Here is a 12,467-nt window from a genome sequence, read left to right as displayed (position 1 = left end):
CTATCACCGGTGTTGGGAGAGACCGGCTCTCTCTGATGTAACTCAAACCTATCACCGGTGTTAGGAGAGACCGGCTCTCTCTGATGTAACTCAAACCTATCACCGGTGTTAGGAGAGACCGGCTCTCTCTGATGTAACTCAAACCTATCACCGGTGTTAGGAGAGACCGGCTCTCTCTGATGTAACTCAAACCTATCACCGGTGTTAGGAGAGACCGGCTCTCTCTGATGTAACTCAAACCTATCACCGGTGTTAGGAGAGACCGGCTCTCTCTGATGTAACTCAAACCTATCACCGGTGTTAGGAGAGACCGGCTCTCTCTGATGTAACTCAAACCTATCACCGGTGTTAGGAGAGACCGGCTCTCTCTGATGTAACTCAAACCTATCACCGGTGTTAGGAGAGACCGGCTCTCTCTGATGTAACTCCTGAGCAATTGTTGCCCTCTTTAACTCCTGACCTTCAGGGCGACGTGCTCTATCAGGACCCGGGCTGACTATAAATGCGCCGTACAAAAAAATGACTCTGAAAATTAAATTATGAAACGGTAAGCAGCGATTGTCACCCTTTGGGATAGCAGTTATCTCCGAGCGTGTGAATGAATGTGTGCAAGTAGCAGGGCATGCGGATTAAAATCCTGCGCGCCCTGCGGTTCGGTTCAGGCGTGTCCCGAGCTCCCCGGACGGGTCCTGTCAGCTGAGCGTGTTGCGGGCCCATGTGGTTCGGATAGTTCCAGAAGCAGAGCGACTCGTCGGGTTATTCAGTCCGGTTTACAAACCGCTAAGAGACATTGATTACCGGGGCGCTGACTCTCACACACACAGAGACTGCCTATTATTAAAAACTAACAAGAAAACGGGAATAGGATTTGCATGCCGTTCTGCAGTCACGACAAAGACGCAGCAAAGTCAAACGAGCGACATTCTGTAACCTGCCATTTCCATTATCGCTTTACTCAGCCAGTCCCAGAGCCAGACACACAACTAACCCGCAGACATGATGCTCAGTGCGGCCAGAACTGCCTCCCAAACTCTCCTGCAGACCCGGGCAGCCTGCACAAGGAGCGTCGCCTCTCTCGCCATGAACAAGGTAAGGCTTTTCCTAATTATAGTGTTGAAAACGGCTCCATGGCAGTCGGGAGCCGAGGACAGCACTTGAAGAAGCTCAGCTGTAGTTGTCATTTTTAATGTATAGCAAGTAGTAGCGATGGCAGCATCGTTAGTAAAATAATAATTTAATTTAATTGAAACGCAAAAGTCTGTTGTTATTAATCATAACGTGTGTAATGTAAGAGGACGGGGCGGCCATTGCTGTCGATTGAGTGAAGCATGATGTAGTGTTATTAAAATCGTACTTGTTACCACTACAAGCTAAATCAACGATCAGTAAAAAATAAAAGATAAACTCGAAACACGCAGGATGTCGATGCGGCCTCGCAGAAAGCCGGTTTAATTCAACGTGAAGTTTTTAGTTGTGATGTTGCGCTCTGTACGCATTCGGGGTTGCTTGCCAGTATGTCTGTAGGCCTTAACAACAATTTCTGACTTGACAATAAAAACACTTGAGACGTGTTTAATGAACGTGTACATCGTTCGTCTGAGTTGTTATTTTGTAAACCGTGTGTACTAGCAAGCGCCCCTACCAATGTTATATATTGTAATTGGATTGCGTAACCTCCGCCGCGCTGCCTGCGTAGATAGTCATTAAAAAAAATAGCAACACTGCGGATCACTGTTTTTAATAAACCAGCTTGCTTCACTTTGTTTCAGCTGTCACTGTGTGTTTGTGTTTGTGTGTGTGTGTGTGTGGTTATTTATTTTCAATGAAAGACTGTGTATTTTGAGGGGTTGAACAGATGCGGCTCTCTGTGCAGAGACTGTGTGTGACCTTCACGGCGTGTCCCTGAATGTTCCCCTGAAAGAACCGTCTTCCTTTATCGTGATGTGTGGGGTGGGCTTTGATGCCAAGGTTAAGCCCAGACAGAGCCTTGGCTGACACACTACATGCACGTAGTGTAACCTGTGATTATGTATTGTGGTTTAAAAAAAAGGGGGGAGGGGGAGGGGGGCACAGTTTAGAACTGTACTACATTTTGCACGTTAGGGATGATTTCAATCTTAAAATCCGCAGTTTAATTCTCTCAGCTGCCCCGTCTTTCTACATCAATGAAAAAAAGAACTAGAACGCCCGCCCAGTTCACAACGACATGCCTTGCCTGCTGTAAGGAATTTGAGAGCCTGTGTTACTCGTGCAGGCTCGATAATGTGCATCCGTGTGTTTTTTTTTTATGATAAAAGGTAAAGCCTTGAATTTCAATGACGTGTGTTGCCGTGGTAGTTAATTTGTTTTAGTGTTTTAATGTGTTTTTTATATTTTAGGGATGTTGGAACGGACTGAGTCGAGATGTTCTCAGAACAGTATCCAGACGTGACTATGCGTAAGTGTATATTGACTTTAGGGTATTTTATTAATGTACTTACAGTTTATGTATAGATAGGCTTATGTTTAGTTTAACACTTAAATACCATTGTGTATTGTTTTTACCTTCTACATGTTTCCATCGTTCAGCATTCTTCTTTATACTCTTAGCTTTTATCAGAAAGCAGATGTTGACAGGCCACTTGGTTTACATTCTCCAGTGTGGGTGTGTAGAGATCCCAGCCTCCCTGTGCTGCTCCACCAGCATTTCATTTAGCTTCTTCTCATTCTGATAGAGCAGAGTCTAAGGCTGCAGGTGTGTCTTCCTGTGTTGCAGGTCAGAAGCAATCAAAGGGTCAGTTATAGGCATCGATCTGGGAACCACCAACTCCTGCGTGGCGGTGATGGAAGGCAAACAGGCAAAGGTAAGTGCTGAGGAACAACTGCAGGGGTGGCAATAAGACTCCCATTGCATAGCAGTGTGAACCATTCCTGGATTTACTATGTGTTTAATAAGACACACCTGAGCGTCTTACCTAGACACACTGGGGCTAATCAAGCTGGTAGTGAAAACTGGAATGGGTGACACTGCTGTGCAATAAGAGTCTTATTTACATTCCTGAATTAGAAAAAAAGAATAGCAGGTTCATTCACTCAAGATGCAGCCTGTGCAGTCCTTGAGCAATGCTAATAAAAACAGTCCATGTAGACAACTACAACTACAAAAGTTATTTTTTAGTGTCAGCCCATCCTCGATTCACTCTAACCCTGGACTTGCTATCTCTGTCCCGTCTCTGTGCTCTCTGATTGGACCCCCTCTATCTCTGTGCTCTCTGATCGGACCCCCTCTATCTCTGTCCCTTCTCTGTGCTCTCTGATCGGACCCCCTCTATCTCTGTCCCGTCTCTGTGCTCTCTGATCGGACCCCCTCTATCTCTGTCCCTTCTCTGTGCTCTCTGATCGGACCCCCTCTATCTCTGTCCCTTCTCTGTGCTCTCTGATCGGACCCCCTCTATCTCTGTCCCGTCTCTGTGCTCTCTGATTGGACCCCCTGTATCTCTGTGCTCTCTGATCGGACCCCCTGTATCTCTGTGCTCTCTGATCGGACCCCCTCTATCTCTGTCCTCTCTGGTCGGACCCCCTCTATCTCTGTCCTCTCTGGTCGGACCCCCTCTATCTCTGTCCTCTCTGGTCGGACCCCCTCTATCTCTGTGCTCTCTGATCGGACCCCCTCTATCTCTGTGCTCTCTGATCGGACCCCCTCTATCTCTGTGCTCTCTGATCGGACCCCCTCTATCTCTGTGCTCTCTGATCGGACCCCCTCTACCTCTGTGCTCTCTGATCGGACCCCCTCTACTTCTGTGCTCTCTGATCGGACCCCCTCTATCTCTGTGCTCTCTGATCGGACCCCCTCTATCTCTGTCCCGTCTCTGTACTGTCTGATCCGACCCCCTCCTCATTTCCCCGCAGGTCCTGGAGAACGCCGAGGGTGCCCGCACCACGCCCTCAGTTGTGGCGTTCACTGCTGACGGCGAGAGGCTGGTGGGGATGCCAGCTAAGCGCCAGGCTGTCACCAACCCCAACAACACCCTGTACGCCACCAAGCGCCTCATCGGACGTCGCTTTGATGACGCAGAAGTGCAGAAAGACCTGTAAGTGCAGAGCTGCTGCGCCTCTGTGAAGAATAACATTGTGTCTTTACAGTTCAGCGATGGGAATAAGACTCCTGTTGCATAGCAGTGTCACCCATTCCCCGTTGTGCTACGAGCTTGATTACCCCCAGTGTGTAGGTAACACGCTTGGGTGTATCTATTTGAACTCCTTGTAAAACCAGGAATGGATCAAACTGCTCAGCAGTGGGAGGCTTATTTCCATCCCTGTAGGTTAACGGTAAGACCGGTGCTGTATAACCTTGCCCTCTCCTCCACAGTAAGAACGTACCCTATAAGATAGTCCGTGCTTCTAATGGAGACGCCTGGGTGGAGGCTCATGGGAAGCTCTACTCCCCCAGCCAGGTTGGCGCCTTCGTCCTCATGAAGATGAAAGAGACAGCAGGTGGGTGCATCGCAGTTCCTCGCATGTCTGGCAGGTGTTTTGCTGTGATTCTTCCTTGTTGAGCTGAAGGCGTGGTGTTGTTGTTTCCCCTCTTCAGAAAGCTACCTGGGTCACAGTGTGAAGAATGCTGTGGTGACAGTCCCTGCTTACTTCAACGACTCCCAGCGACAGGTGAGGAGCACACTGCTTACAACCGATAGGCTGGCTTAGACCAGCGTCTCTCTGTCTGTCTGACTTCCTGATGGTTTGGTTATTTAACAGAAATATGCTTCAAAGTCTTAAGCTGTACACACAGTCATGCGCTGTTGCAATTTCTGAAAACTGAAACAGATTGCATCCTTAGCTGGATAGTAGCAGCAATGAGGTTTGTGTGTTTTCAGCAGTGGTATTCATATATTTAACGTTTGCAGCAGAATTGGATGAGGTCAGTAATCTGTAGCACTAAACTTCTCTCTGTGTCTCTGTCTCTCTCTCTCTCTCTCTCTGTGTCTCTCTCTGTCTCTCTCTCCAGGCCACCAAGGATGCTGGCCAGATCTCCGGGCTCAATGTGCTGCGTGTCATCAATGAGCCCACCGCTGCTGCTCTGGCCTACGGGCTGGATAAGTCCCAGGACAAAATGTAAGTGTGGGGAACAGGACCCTGTTGTGCTGCTGGGTACACAGTGAATACTACAACAGAGGAATGCAAACAAACCATGCTGGCCGAACGCTGGGAACGTTAACCACACTCTTTATCTATTTAATATCATGCCTTTCTGTTCCAGAATCCATCAACTTGATAGACGTTGTGGGTGTCCTAGAATAGGGGGGAAGCAGGGGCTGTGGGGCATTCTGATTGACAGTAATGCTGTTCTAGTTTCTCGTGTGTGTGTGTTTGGTACCCGGCTGACCCTGGCTCGCCCTTCTCTTGTCTCTGTGCAGCATCGCTGTGTATGATCTAGGAGGCGGGACCTTCGATATCTCTGTCCTGGAGATCCAGAAGGGTGTGTTCGAGGTCAAGTCCACCAACGGAGACACCTTCCTGGGAGGGGAGGACTTCGACCAGGCTCTGCTGAGACACATCGTCAAGGAGTTCAAGAGAGAGGTCCGGGAGGCAGACACGCTGTTTGGTGTTTTCTGTGCTTTCCACGTGTGAGTGAGTTCGTATGGTAAAGGGATTTACCGTTTGCTCACTTTTTTCTTTCTTTCTCTTTTGCAGTCCGGTGTCGACCTCACCAAGGACAACATGGCCTTGCAGAGAGTCCGGGAGGCTGCTGAGAAAGCCAAGTGTGAGCTGTCCTCCTCCCTGCAGGTACGGGACCACAAAGGCATGTGTGGAGCAGCTGTGGCTGGACCACGAGTGCCTGCTGCTGCAACAGCCTTCCCAGCCCCTGCCATCCAGACAATGGCTTATCATCCAGGAGGACTCCGTTAGTTCTTGTGGACCACACCCCAGCGGTAGTCAGCTGTCCAGGCGTCTCCCCGTGCCTGTGCCGGTGTTACACTGCTGGGAGAGGAAGGCTCGGCCCGGTAGCCTGGCTGTAGGAGACACTGTTTTAGTGGCTGCTGAAGCCGGGCTGTGGCCACGCTCTGCACCCTCTGAGAGTGGACTGAACCAGCTCCCCTGGAGCAGCCCTACTCGGGGTGCACACACATACACACAGAGCTGCAGATAGTGACTTGTGTGGGTGTCAACTTAGAAGTCAAAGTTTGCTTAAAACCTGTACTTGAGTATACAGTCTTTAAATATTCTAGTATAGTATTGCATAGTCCTGAGTATTGCATCTAAAAAGTGTGTGTTTGATTTAAAAGGTATAATCTGATTCCTTATTAAAGCTAGATGCATCAAACACCTACTCCGTATCTGCTTTTGATAAACGTTCCTCCGGCTCAGCACTGCGTAATCAGCAGCGAGCCTGGCTAGAGCAGTGCTTCTGTGTCTCTCCTGAGTCCTCCATGCTGAGCTCTCTCTCTCCTGAGTCCTCCATGCTGAGCTCTCTCTCTCCTGAGTCCTCCATGCTGAGCTCTCTCTCTCCTGAGTCCTCCATGCTGAGCTCTCTCTCTCCTGAGTCCTCCATGCTGAGCTCTCTCTCTCCCGAGTCCTCCATGCTGAGCTCTCTCTCTCCCGAGTCCTCCATGCTGAGCTCTCTTTCTCCCGAATCCTCCATGCTGAGCTCTCTCTCTCCCGAGTCCTCCATGCTGAGCTCTCTCTCCTGAATCCTCCATGCTGAGCTCTCTCTCTCCTGAATCCTCCATGCTGAGCTCGCTCTCTCCTGAATCCTCCATGCTGAGCTCTCTCTCTCCTGAATCCTCCATGCTGAGCTTGCTCTCTCCTGAATCCTCCATGCTGAGCTCTCTCTCTCCTGAATCCTCCATGCTGAGCTGTCTCTTCTCTCTCCCGTGCAGACTGACATCAACCTGCCCTACCTGACGATGGACGCCTCGGGTCCCAAGCACTTGAACATGAAGCTGACCCGCTCACAGTTCGAGGGCATCGTGGGCGATCTGATCCGCAGGACCGTGGCTCCCTGCCAGAAAGCCATGCAGGACGCCGAAGTCAGCAAGAGCGAGATCGGGGAGGTGCTGCTGGTCGGGGGCATGTCCCGCATGCCAAAGGTAACGTCCTGCTGCCAGCTGCCAGCGCCATTCAGTGCCTAAGCTACCTGCACTGCGCTTACTGGACAGGTGTGTGTGTGTGTGTGTGTGGGGATGTATAGAGATAGAATTTAAAAACAGCAAGCAGCTTTATATCCAAGGAGAATCAGGATCCAACAGGATTACTCCTCGATCGCTAGAAATACTTAATGAAGAAAAAAAGTAATTGATAAATGGAAAACTCACCATCTTAATTATTAAAGTAGTTAATTATTTTTATATATCAGTCAAATGTTTCACAGTAACAGTTGAAACTCGCACTGTTTGCAGTTGACACCACTTTCTCCCTGCTCCACTCCAGGCGGTTGCTTGCTCTTGATGTGAATGTTTCTGTGCTCTGTGCTCCCCCAGGTGCAGCAGACAGTGCAGGACCTGTTCGGACGCGCCCCCAGCAAGTCTGTGAACCCCGACGAGGCCGTGGCCATCGGAGCCGCCATCCAGGGGGGCGTGCTGGCCGGGGACGTGACGGACGTGCTGCTGCTGGACGTCACCCCCCTGTCCCTGGGCATCGAGACCCTGGGGGGGGTCTTCACCAAGCTCATCAACCGCAACACCACCATCCCCACCAAGAAGGGCCAGGTGAATGAAGTGTCTGATTTATGTAGTGCTAATGAAGTCTGCTGGAAACTCAACAGTGTTTTCATGATGTGCATTAACACACTGAGAGGGGCTGTAGAGCTGTGATTGCATTAACACACTGAGAGGGGCTGTAGAGCTGTGATTGCATTAACACACTGAGAGGGGCTGTAGAGCTGTGATTGCATTAACACACTGAGAGGGGCTGTAGAGCTGTGATTGCATTACCACACTGAGAGGGGCTGTAGAGCTGTGATTGCATTAACACACTGAGAGGGGCTGTAGAGCTGTGATTGCATTAACACACTGAGAGGGGCTGTAGAGCTGTGATTGCATTAACACACTGAGAGGGGCTGTAGAGCTGTCCTGTGATTGCATTAACACACTGAGAGGGGCTGTAGAGCTGTGATTGCATTAACACACTGAGAGGGGCTGTAGAGCTGTGATTGCATTAACACACTGAGAGGGGCTGTAGAGCTGTCCTGTGATTGCATTAACACACTGAGAGGGGCTGTGGGGCTGTCCTGTGATTGCATTAACACACTGAGAGGGGCTGTAGAGCTGCCCTGTGATTGCCCTGTAACAAGTCTCCCTGTTTGCAGGTGTTCTCCACAGCAGCTGATGGACAGACGCAGGTGGAGATCAAGGTGTGCCAGGGAGAGAGAGAGATGGCTGCCGACAACAAGGTCCTGGGGCAGTTCACTCTGGTAAGTCGCCCTGTGACTCCGAGCCATGATAATGCCAGCTCTGCCCTTATCGGAACAGATAGGGAGGGTCTGCTGGAAAACTAGAGACAAATCGCTGTGTAGTTGCTGTTTTTGTATTCTGTTTGTCTTGGGCCCCTATTTGCTCTGCTGCTGTGTCCAAAGTGACCTGTTCAATGCTTTTTAAATAGTTTAGTCAGCAGGGATTAAAATCAGACTTCCCATTGCATAGCCATTCAATCTATTCCTGGTTTTTATTATGAGCTTAAGGTAACAGGCGCAAGTGCAAGTCTGTACAACAGGGGTAATGAAGCTCCTATTAAAACCTGGCATGGGTGAAGCTGCAGTGCAGGAGGTGTCTTGCTGCCATTGCTGGTTGTCAGTCTTGTGTTGTGTGCTCACCCCCTTTTCTGTGATGGTATTAACAATTGTGTCGCCCTTCCCACAGGTTGGGATCCCCCCTGCACCCCGCGGAGTCCCCCAGATCGAGGTGACCTTTGACATTGACGCCAACGGGATCGTCCATGTGTCAGCCAAGGACAAGGGCACCGGCCGCGAGCAGCAGAGTAAGCAGGAGATTCTGCACTGCAGACCAGAATAGAGAGAGAGAGACCTGTAGTAACAAGGAACGGTTGCAGTGCTGGAAAGAGAACCCCACTCAACACCGCAGATTTGAAGGAATTGGAATGGATTGAAAAGGAATGGGAATGTGTCTGGCTCCTCATGGCTCAGCCTGTTCTCTTTCTTTTTTTTTTTCCCCCAGTTATAATCCAGTCATCTGGCGGCCTCAGCAAGGATGACATTGAGAACATGGTGAAGAACGCAGAGAAGTACGCTGAGGAGGACAGGAGGAGGAAGGTATGAGAGCGGGGGGGGCTCTAGACAGCCTGCTAAACTTGATCTGCAGCTGGGGTGCAGTGCGGGTAAGGTGGGAGCTGGGAGCGGGTCGATGGTCTGACGCTGTGTGTTTTTCTCCACAGGAGCGCGTCGAAGCTGTGAACATGGCCGAGGGGATTGTTCACGACACAGAATCTAAGATGGAGGAGTTCAAGGAACAGCTCCCTGCCGATGAGGTGTGTGTGTGCCTCGCCCGCACAGCCTGCTGTGGGGTGAATACAGGGATGGAAACAAGACTCCTGTTGCACAGCAGTTTGATCCATTGCTGGTTTTACTATGTGTTTAATACGACACACTTGAGCTTGTTACCTGTACAGTGTGGCTAATCAAGCTTTTAGTAAAACCTGGAGTGGGTGGACCTGCTGTGCAACAGGAGTCGTATTTCCTTCCCTGCTGTGCAGTGAAAGTCTCTGCCCTGCAGTGTGTTCAGTGCTGGCTGTGATTGGACTGGGGTCCCTCTCTAACCTGAGCTCCTATATGTTCCTATTAAAACAAATATTCCAGCTGCGTTTCCTGATGCGTATACATTCCATTGAGACCTGCCTTCAGGTGGTTGATGGGAACCTGTGCACTCCTCCTGTAATTATTGAAGGCCCTTGCTCTTGTGTACCTGTAGTAACGGCTCCTCCTCTTCCTCTCAGTGCAACAAACTGAAAGAAGAGATCGTCAAAGTGAAAGAGCTGCTGGCCAGGAAGGACTCCGAGACGGGTGAAAACATCAAGCAGGCTGCGAGCACCCTGCAGCAGGCATCGCTCAAGCTCTTCGAGATGGCCTATAAGAAGGTAGGTACCCTGGGCCCCTTGACGTCTCTCCTCCGGCTGTGTCGTTACTCTTTCTGTGGAACAGCCTTGGGGTTCTGGAATGCCCTTCCGGATTGCTTTGTGTTGTTGTTGTCTGTCCAGGTTTAATACTGCTGCTCAGCTTCAGCTGCGCTTGGGATGAACAATTTACTGTCAATGTGCGCTAACAGCGAGTTATCGAATTCTGGATTATGGAGGGAGCACTGTGTAACTACTTCAACCTGTTTCAACAATGTGAATACTATCGTTTGTGTTTCCAGATGGCATCTGATAGGGAGGGCAGCAGCGGCAGCAGCAGCAGCAGCAGCTCTGGCAGTGAAGAGAAGAAGGAGGGGCAGCAGTAGAGCCCCGCACCACGCTGAATTGCCCTGGGGCATCCACACCTGGGGGCTGAAGAAGCTTGGGCGCGCATCGACCATCTGCTCTCCTGAGCGAATAACACGCACGAGTCATTCTCGTATACTGTGTTTTTGCAGTATTCTATACATAGCTGTTTTTTTCTGTTCTCTCGTAATTGTGTAATTTAGTAGTTCAGAAGTATATCTTGTCAGCATTTTTAAAGATGTTTTCTTTTTTTTTCATCCTGTTGTAAAAATGATTAAGGTGGTAATTATGGTATGTTGTCTGGAATGTCGCTTGGGTGCGTTGCACTCAGGATAGACCTCGCTTTGTCTGGTCCTGTCTTTTGCATACTTCTGTTTGAACTTAAATTATTTAAAACCACCCGAAAGGACTGTAACAGAGACACTGCGAGTAGTGTCACAAGGTGTGGCTGTTTCTGCCCCTGTCCAGCTCCGAGTCTGCAGCATCAGCAGCATCATAGTGACAAAGAAACAAGAAACTGAGCTCCAGATTCCCGCCACATTCACATGTGAGCTCTCGCAGCTGCTGCAATACTGCCCTGCAGTTCAGCTCTATTACCAACATGTGTCCCTCTCGACCTGTCTCAGTTACAACTCTCTTCTTTATTGTACAGTTTAAGAAACTGGATTTATTAAAATGAATATAATGTAAGACCAGCTGTCCACTATATTAATGCTGGTGGGGTCTTTATGGGAAAGGTGTGCTTGGTAGCAGTGGCCGTCCTTCTGTACAGGGTGATTTATAAACGCCATGCCATGTGGGAAACACGGGCAGCAGAACCCCGGCAGTGCCTTGTCACAGGGCTGTTCCTTTATCACAGTCTGGGATGCCTGCTGTGGTCTATGCACGGTCTGGCCTGTGATCAGTGAATGTGCCTGTACTTATGGTGTGTTTGTAAATTGCCATGGAGAAAAAAAAGGAAGGAAGGAAGGAAGGGAGGGAGGGAGGGGGTTCTGGGTGCTAATCTGAACACAGAATACTGTTCTATAGTTTCCTGTGATCCCTCTTTCTGCAAGGATTAGTGCAGCTTTATCCCAGAACATTTTATAAAGACAAAGCATGTGACCGCTCTTAACATGAAAGTGAAGCTCGTCTCTGTGACAACAATCTGTTTAGATTAGATATTCTGCAAGAACATCCATGTAGTGACATTTTATTTATATATATATATATATATATAGATGCACAGTTTTCAAAATGGAGAAATCACTAGTATGAAGAAAGGCAGTTTCTTTCTAGTGCTAAGATAATTCCTTTGTGAGTGTTTAAAGGTAAAGCTGAGCAGAAATAATAACTGATCTCTGAGTTGCAGTTCCTGCTGCACACTGCACGGGCCCCTGAGCTGCTGAAGGTTCAGAGTGGGGTTGTGGCTGGGCTGAGCTAATGGCTCTGCTTATACATTAACATTGACGAGGGGGTGAGGTCTAAGTACCGTGTTGGGAGTTCGGGAGTCACGGAATCGCATCCTATTCTTCTGCAACATTACATAATAACAAGATTGTTGTTGTTTTTTTTTTAATAAAATCTGAGATTCAAACTCTTGAATGTTTGTGTGTTACTTTCTTTCTCAATCAATCCAGTCACACCTGCAAGCACAAGCTGTCCTTTTCACAGGCAAGTTCCAATATGGGGAAAATGGGCTTTCATTATTCAGAAACTGATCAATATTAATCTCAGACTACCTTAACAAGACTCGCATTAGGGGGTCGAAATAGATTCCACTGAGCTCTACCAGTGGCATTGCAGTCCAGGGGAGCAGCGCCCGCTGATATAATGCTGAGCGATCATAAATACGTGGCTAAGGTAAAGTGATAACTACGGTAAATACACACTGAGGCTGACAACAGACCGGAGGCGACGGAGCTCTCACAGGACAGCCGTTCAGCTGTCATTCTGGAGAGTCATAGACTGGCATACATATATTAAAATGCGCTATCCAGGGAGCACAGAAGATACCTATTTAAGAAATCCGTTGTGCATTGCAAACCCCAGCAGCTGTTTAATATTGACCCGTTCATGCA

General features: G+C 49.1%; 1 protein-coding gene and 1 non-coding gene across 2 annotated transcripts; both read left to right on the top strand.

Moving 5' to 3' along the window:
• Nucleotides 1-654: 654 nt before the first annotated feature.
• On the top strand, nucleotides 655-11,987 carry LOC117413068 (stress-70 protein, mitochondrial). The gene is made up of 17 exons (XM_034021804.3): nucleotides 655-1,089; nucleotides 2,379-2,437; nucleotides 2,756-2,843; nucleotides 3,889-4,070; nucleotides 4,349-4,473; nucleotides 4,571-4,644; nucleotides 4,985-5,091; nucleotides 5,394-5,556; nucleotides 5,671-5,763; nucleotides 6,858-7,067; nucleotides 7,458-7,685; nucleotides 8,285-8,389; nucleotides 8,835-8,952; nucleotides 9,150-9,244; nucleotides 9,367-9,459; nucleotides 9,925-10,065; nucleotides 10,344-11,987. Exons 1-17 carry the CDS (start codon nucleotides 997-999, stop codon nucleotides 10,425-10,427), a joined length of 2,058 nt encoding a protein of 685 aa, XP_033877695.3. The 5' UTR covers nucleotides 655-996; the 3' UTR covers nucleotides 10,428-11,987.
• Nucleotides 5,903-6,106, top strand: LOC117413522 (small nucleolar RNA SNORA74). The gene has a single exon (XR_004546064.3). It is a non-coding gene; the product is annotated as a small nucleolar RNA SNORA74 (small nucleolar RNA).
• Nucleotides 11,988-12,467: the final 480 nt, after the last annotated feature.

This window comes from Acipenser ruthenus, chromosome 23 (genome assembly GCF_902713425.1).
Source record: "Acipenser ruthenus chromosome 23, fAciRut3.2 maternal haplotype, whole genome shotgun sequence".
In the NCBI taxonomy this organism is placed as follows: domain Eukaryota; kingdom Metazoa; phylum Chordata; class Actinopteri; order Acipenseriformes; family Acipenseridae; genus Acipenser; species Acipenser ruthenus.
This window is presented reverse-complemented; position numbering and strand designations above follow the sequence as displayed.

Bases quoted from the DNA above. Each gene is read 5' to 3' on its own strand.
- LOC117413068 (XM_034021804.3), top strand. From the start codon at position 997: ATGATGCTCAGTGCGGCCAGAACTGCCTCCCAAACTCTCCTGCAGACC. The intron at 5,092-5,393 runs GTAAGTGTGGGG...GTCTCTGTGCAG, and splicing joins GATAAGTCCCAGGACAAAAT to CATCGCTGTGTATGATCTAG. The intron at 7,686-8,284 runs GTGAATGAAGTG...CCCTGTTTGCAG, and splicing joins TCCCCACCAAGAAGGGCCAG to GTGTTCTCCACAGCAGCTGA.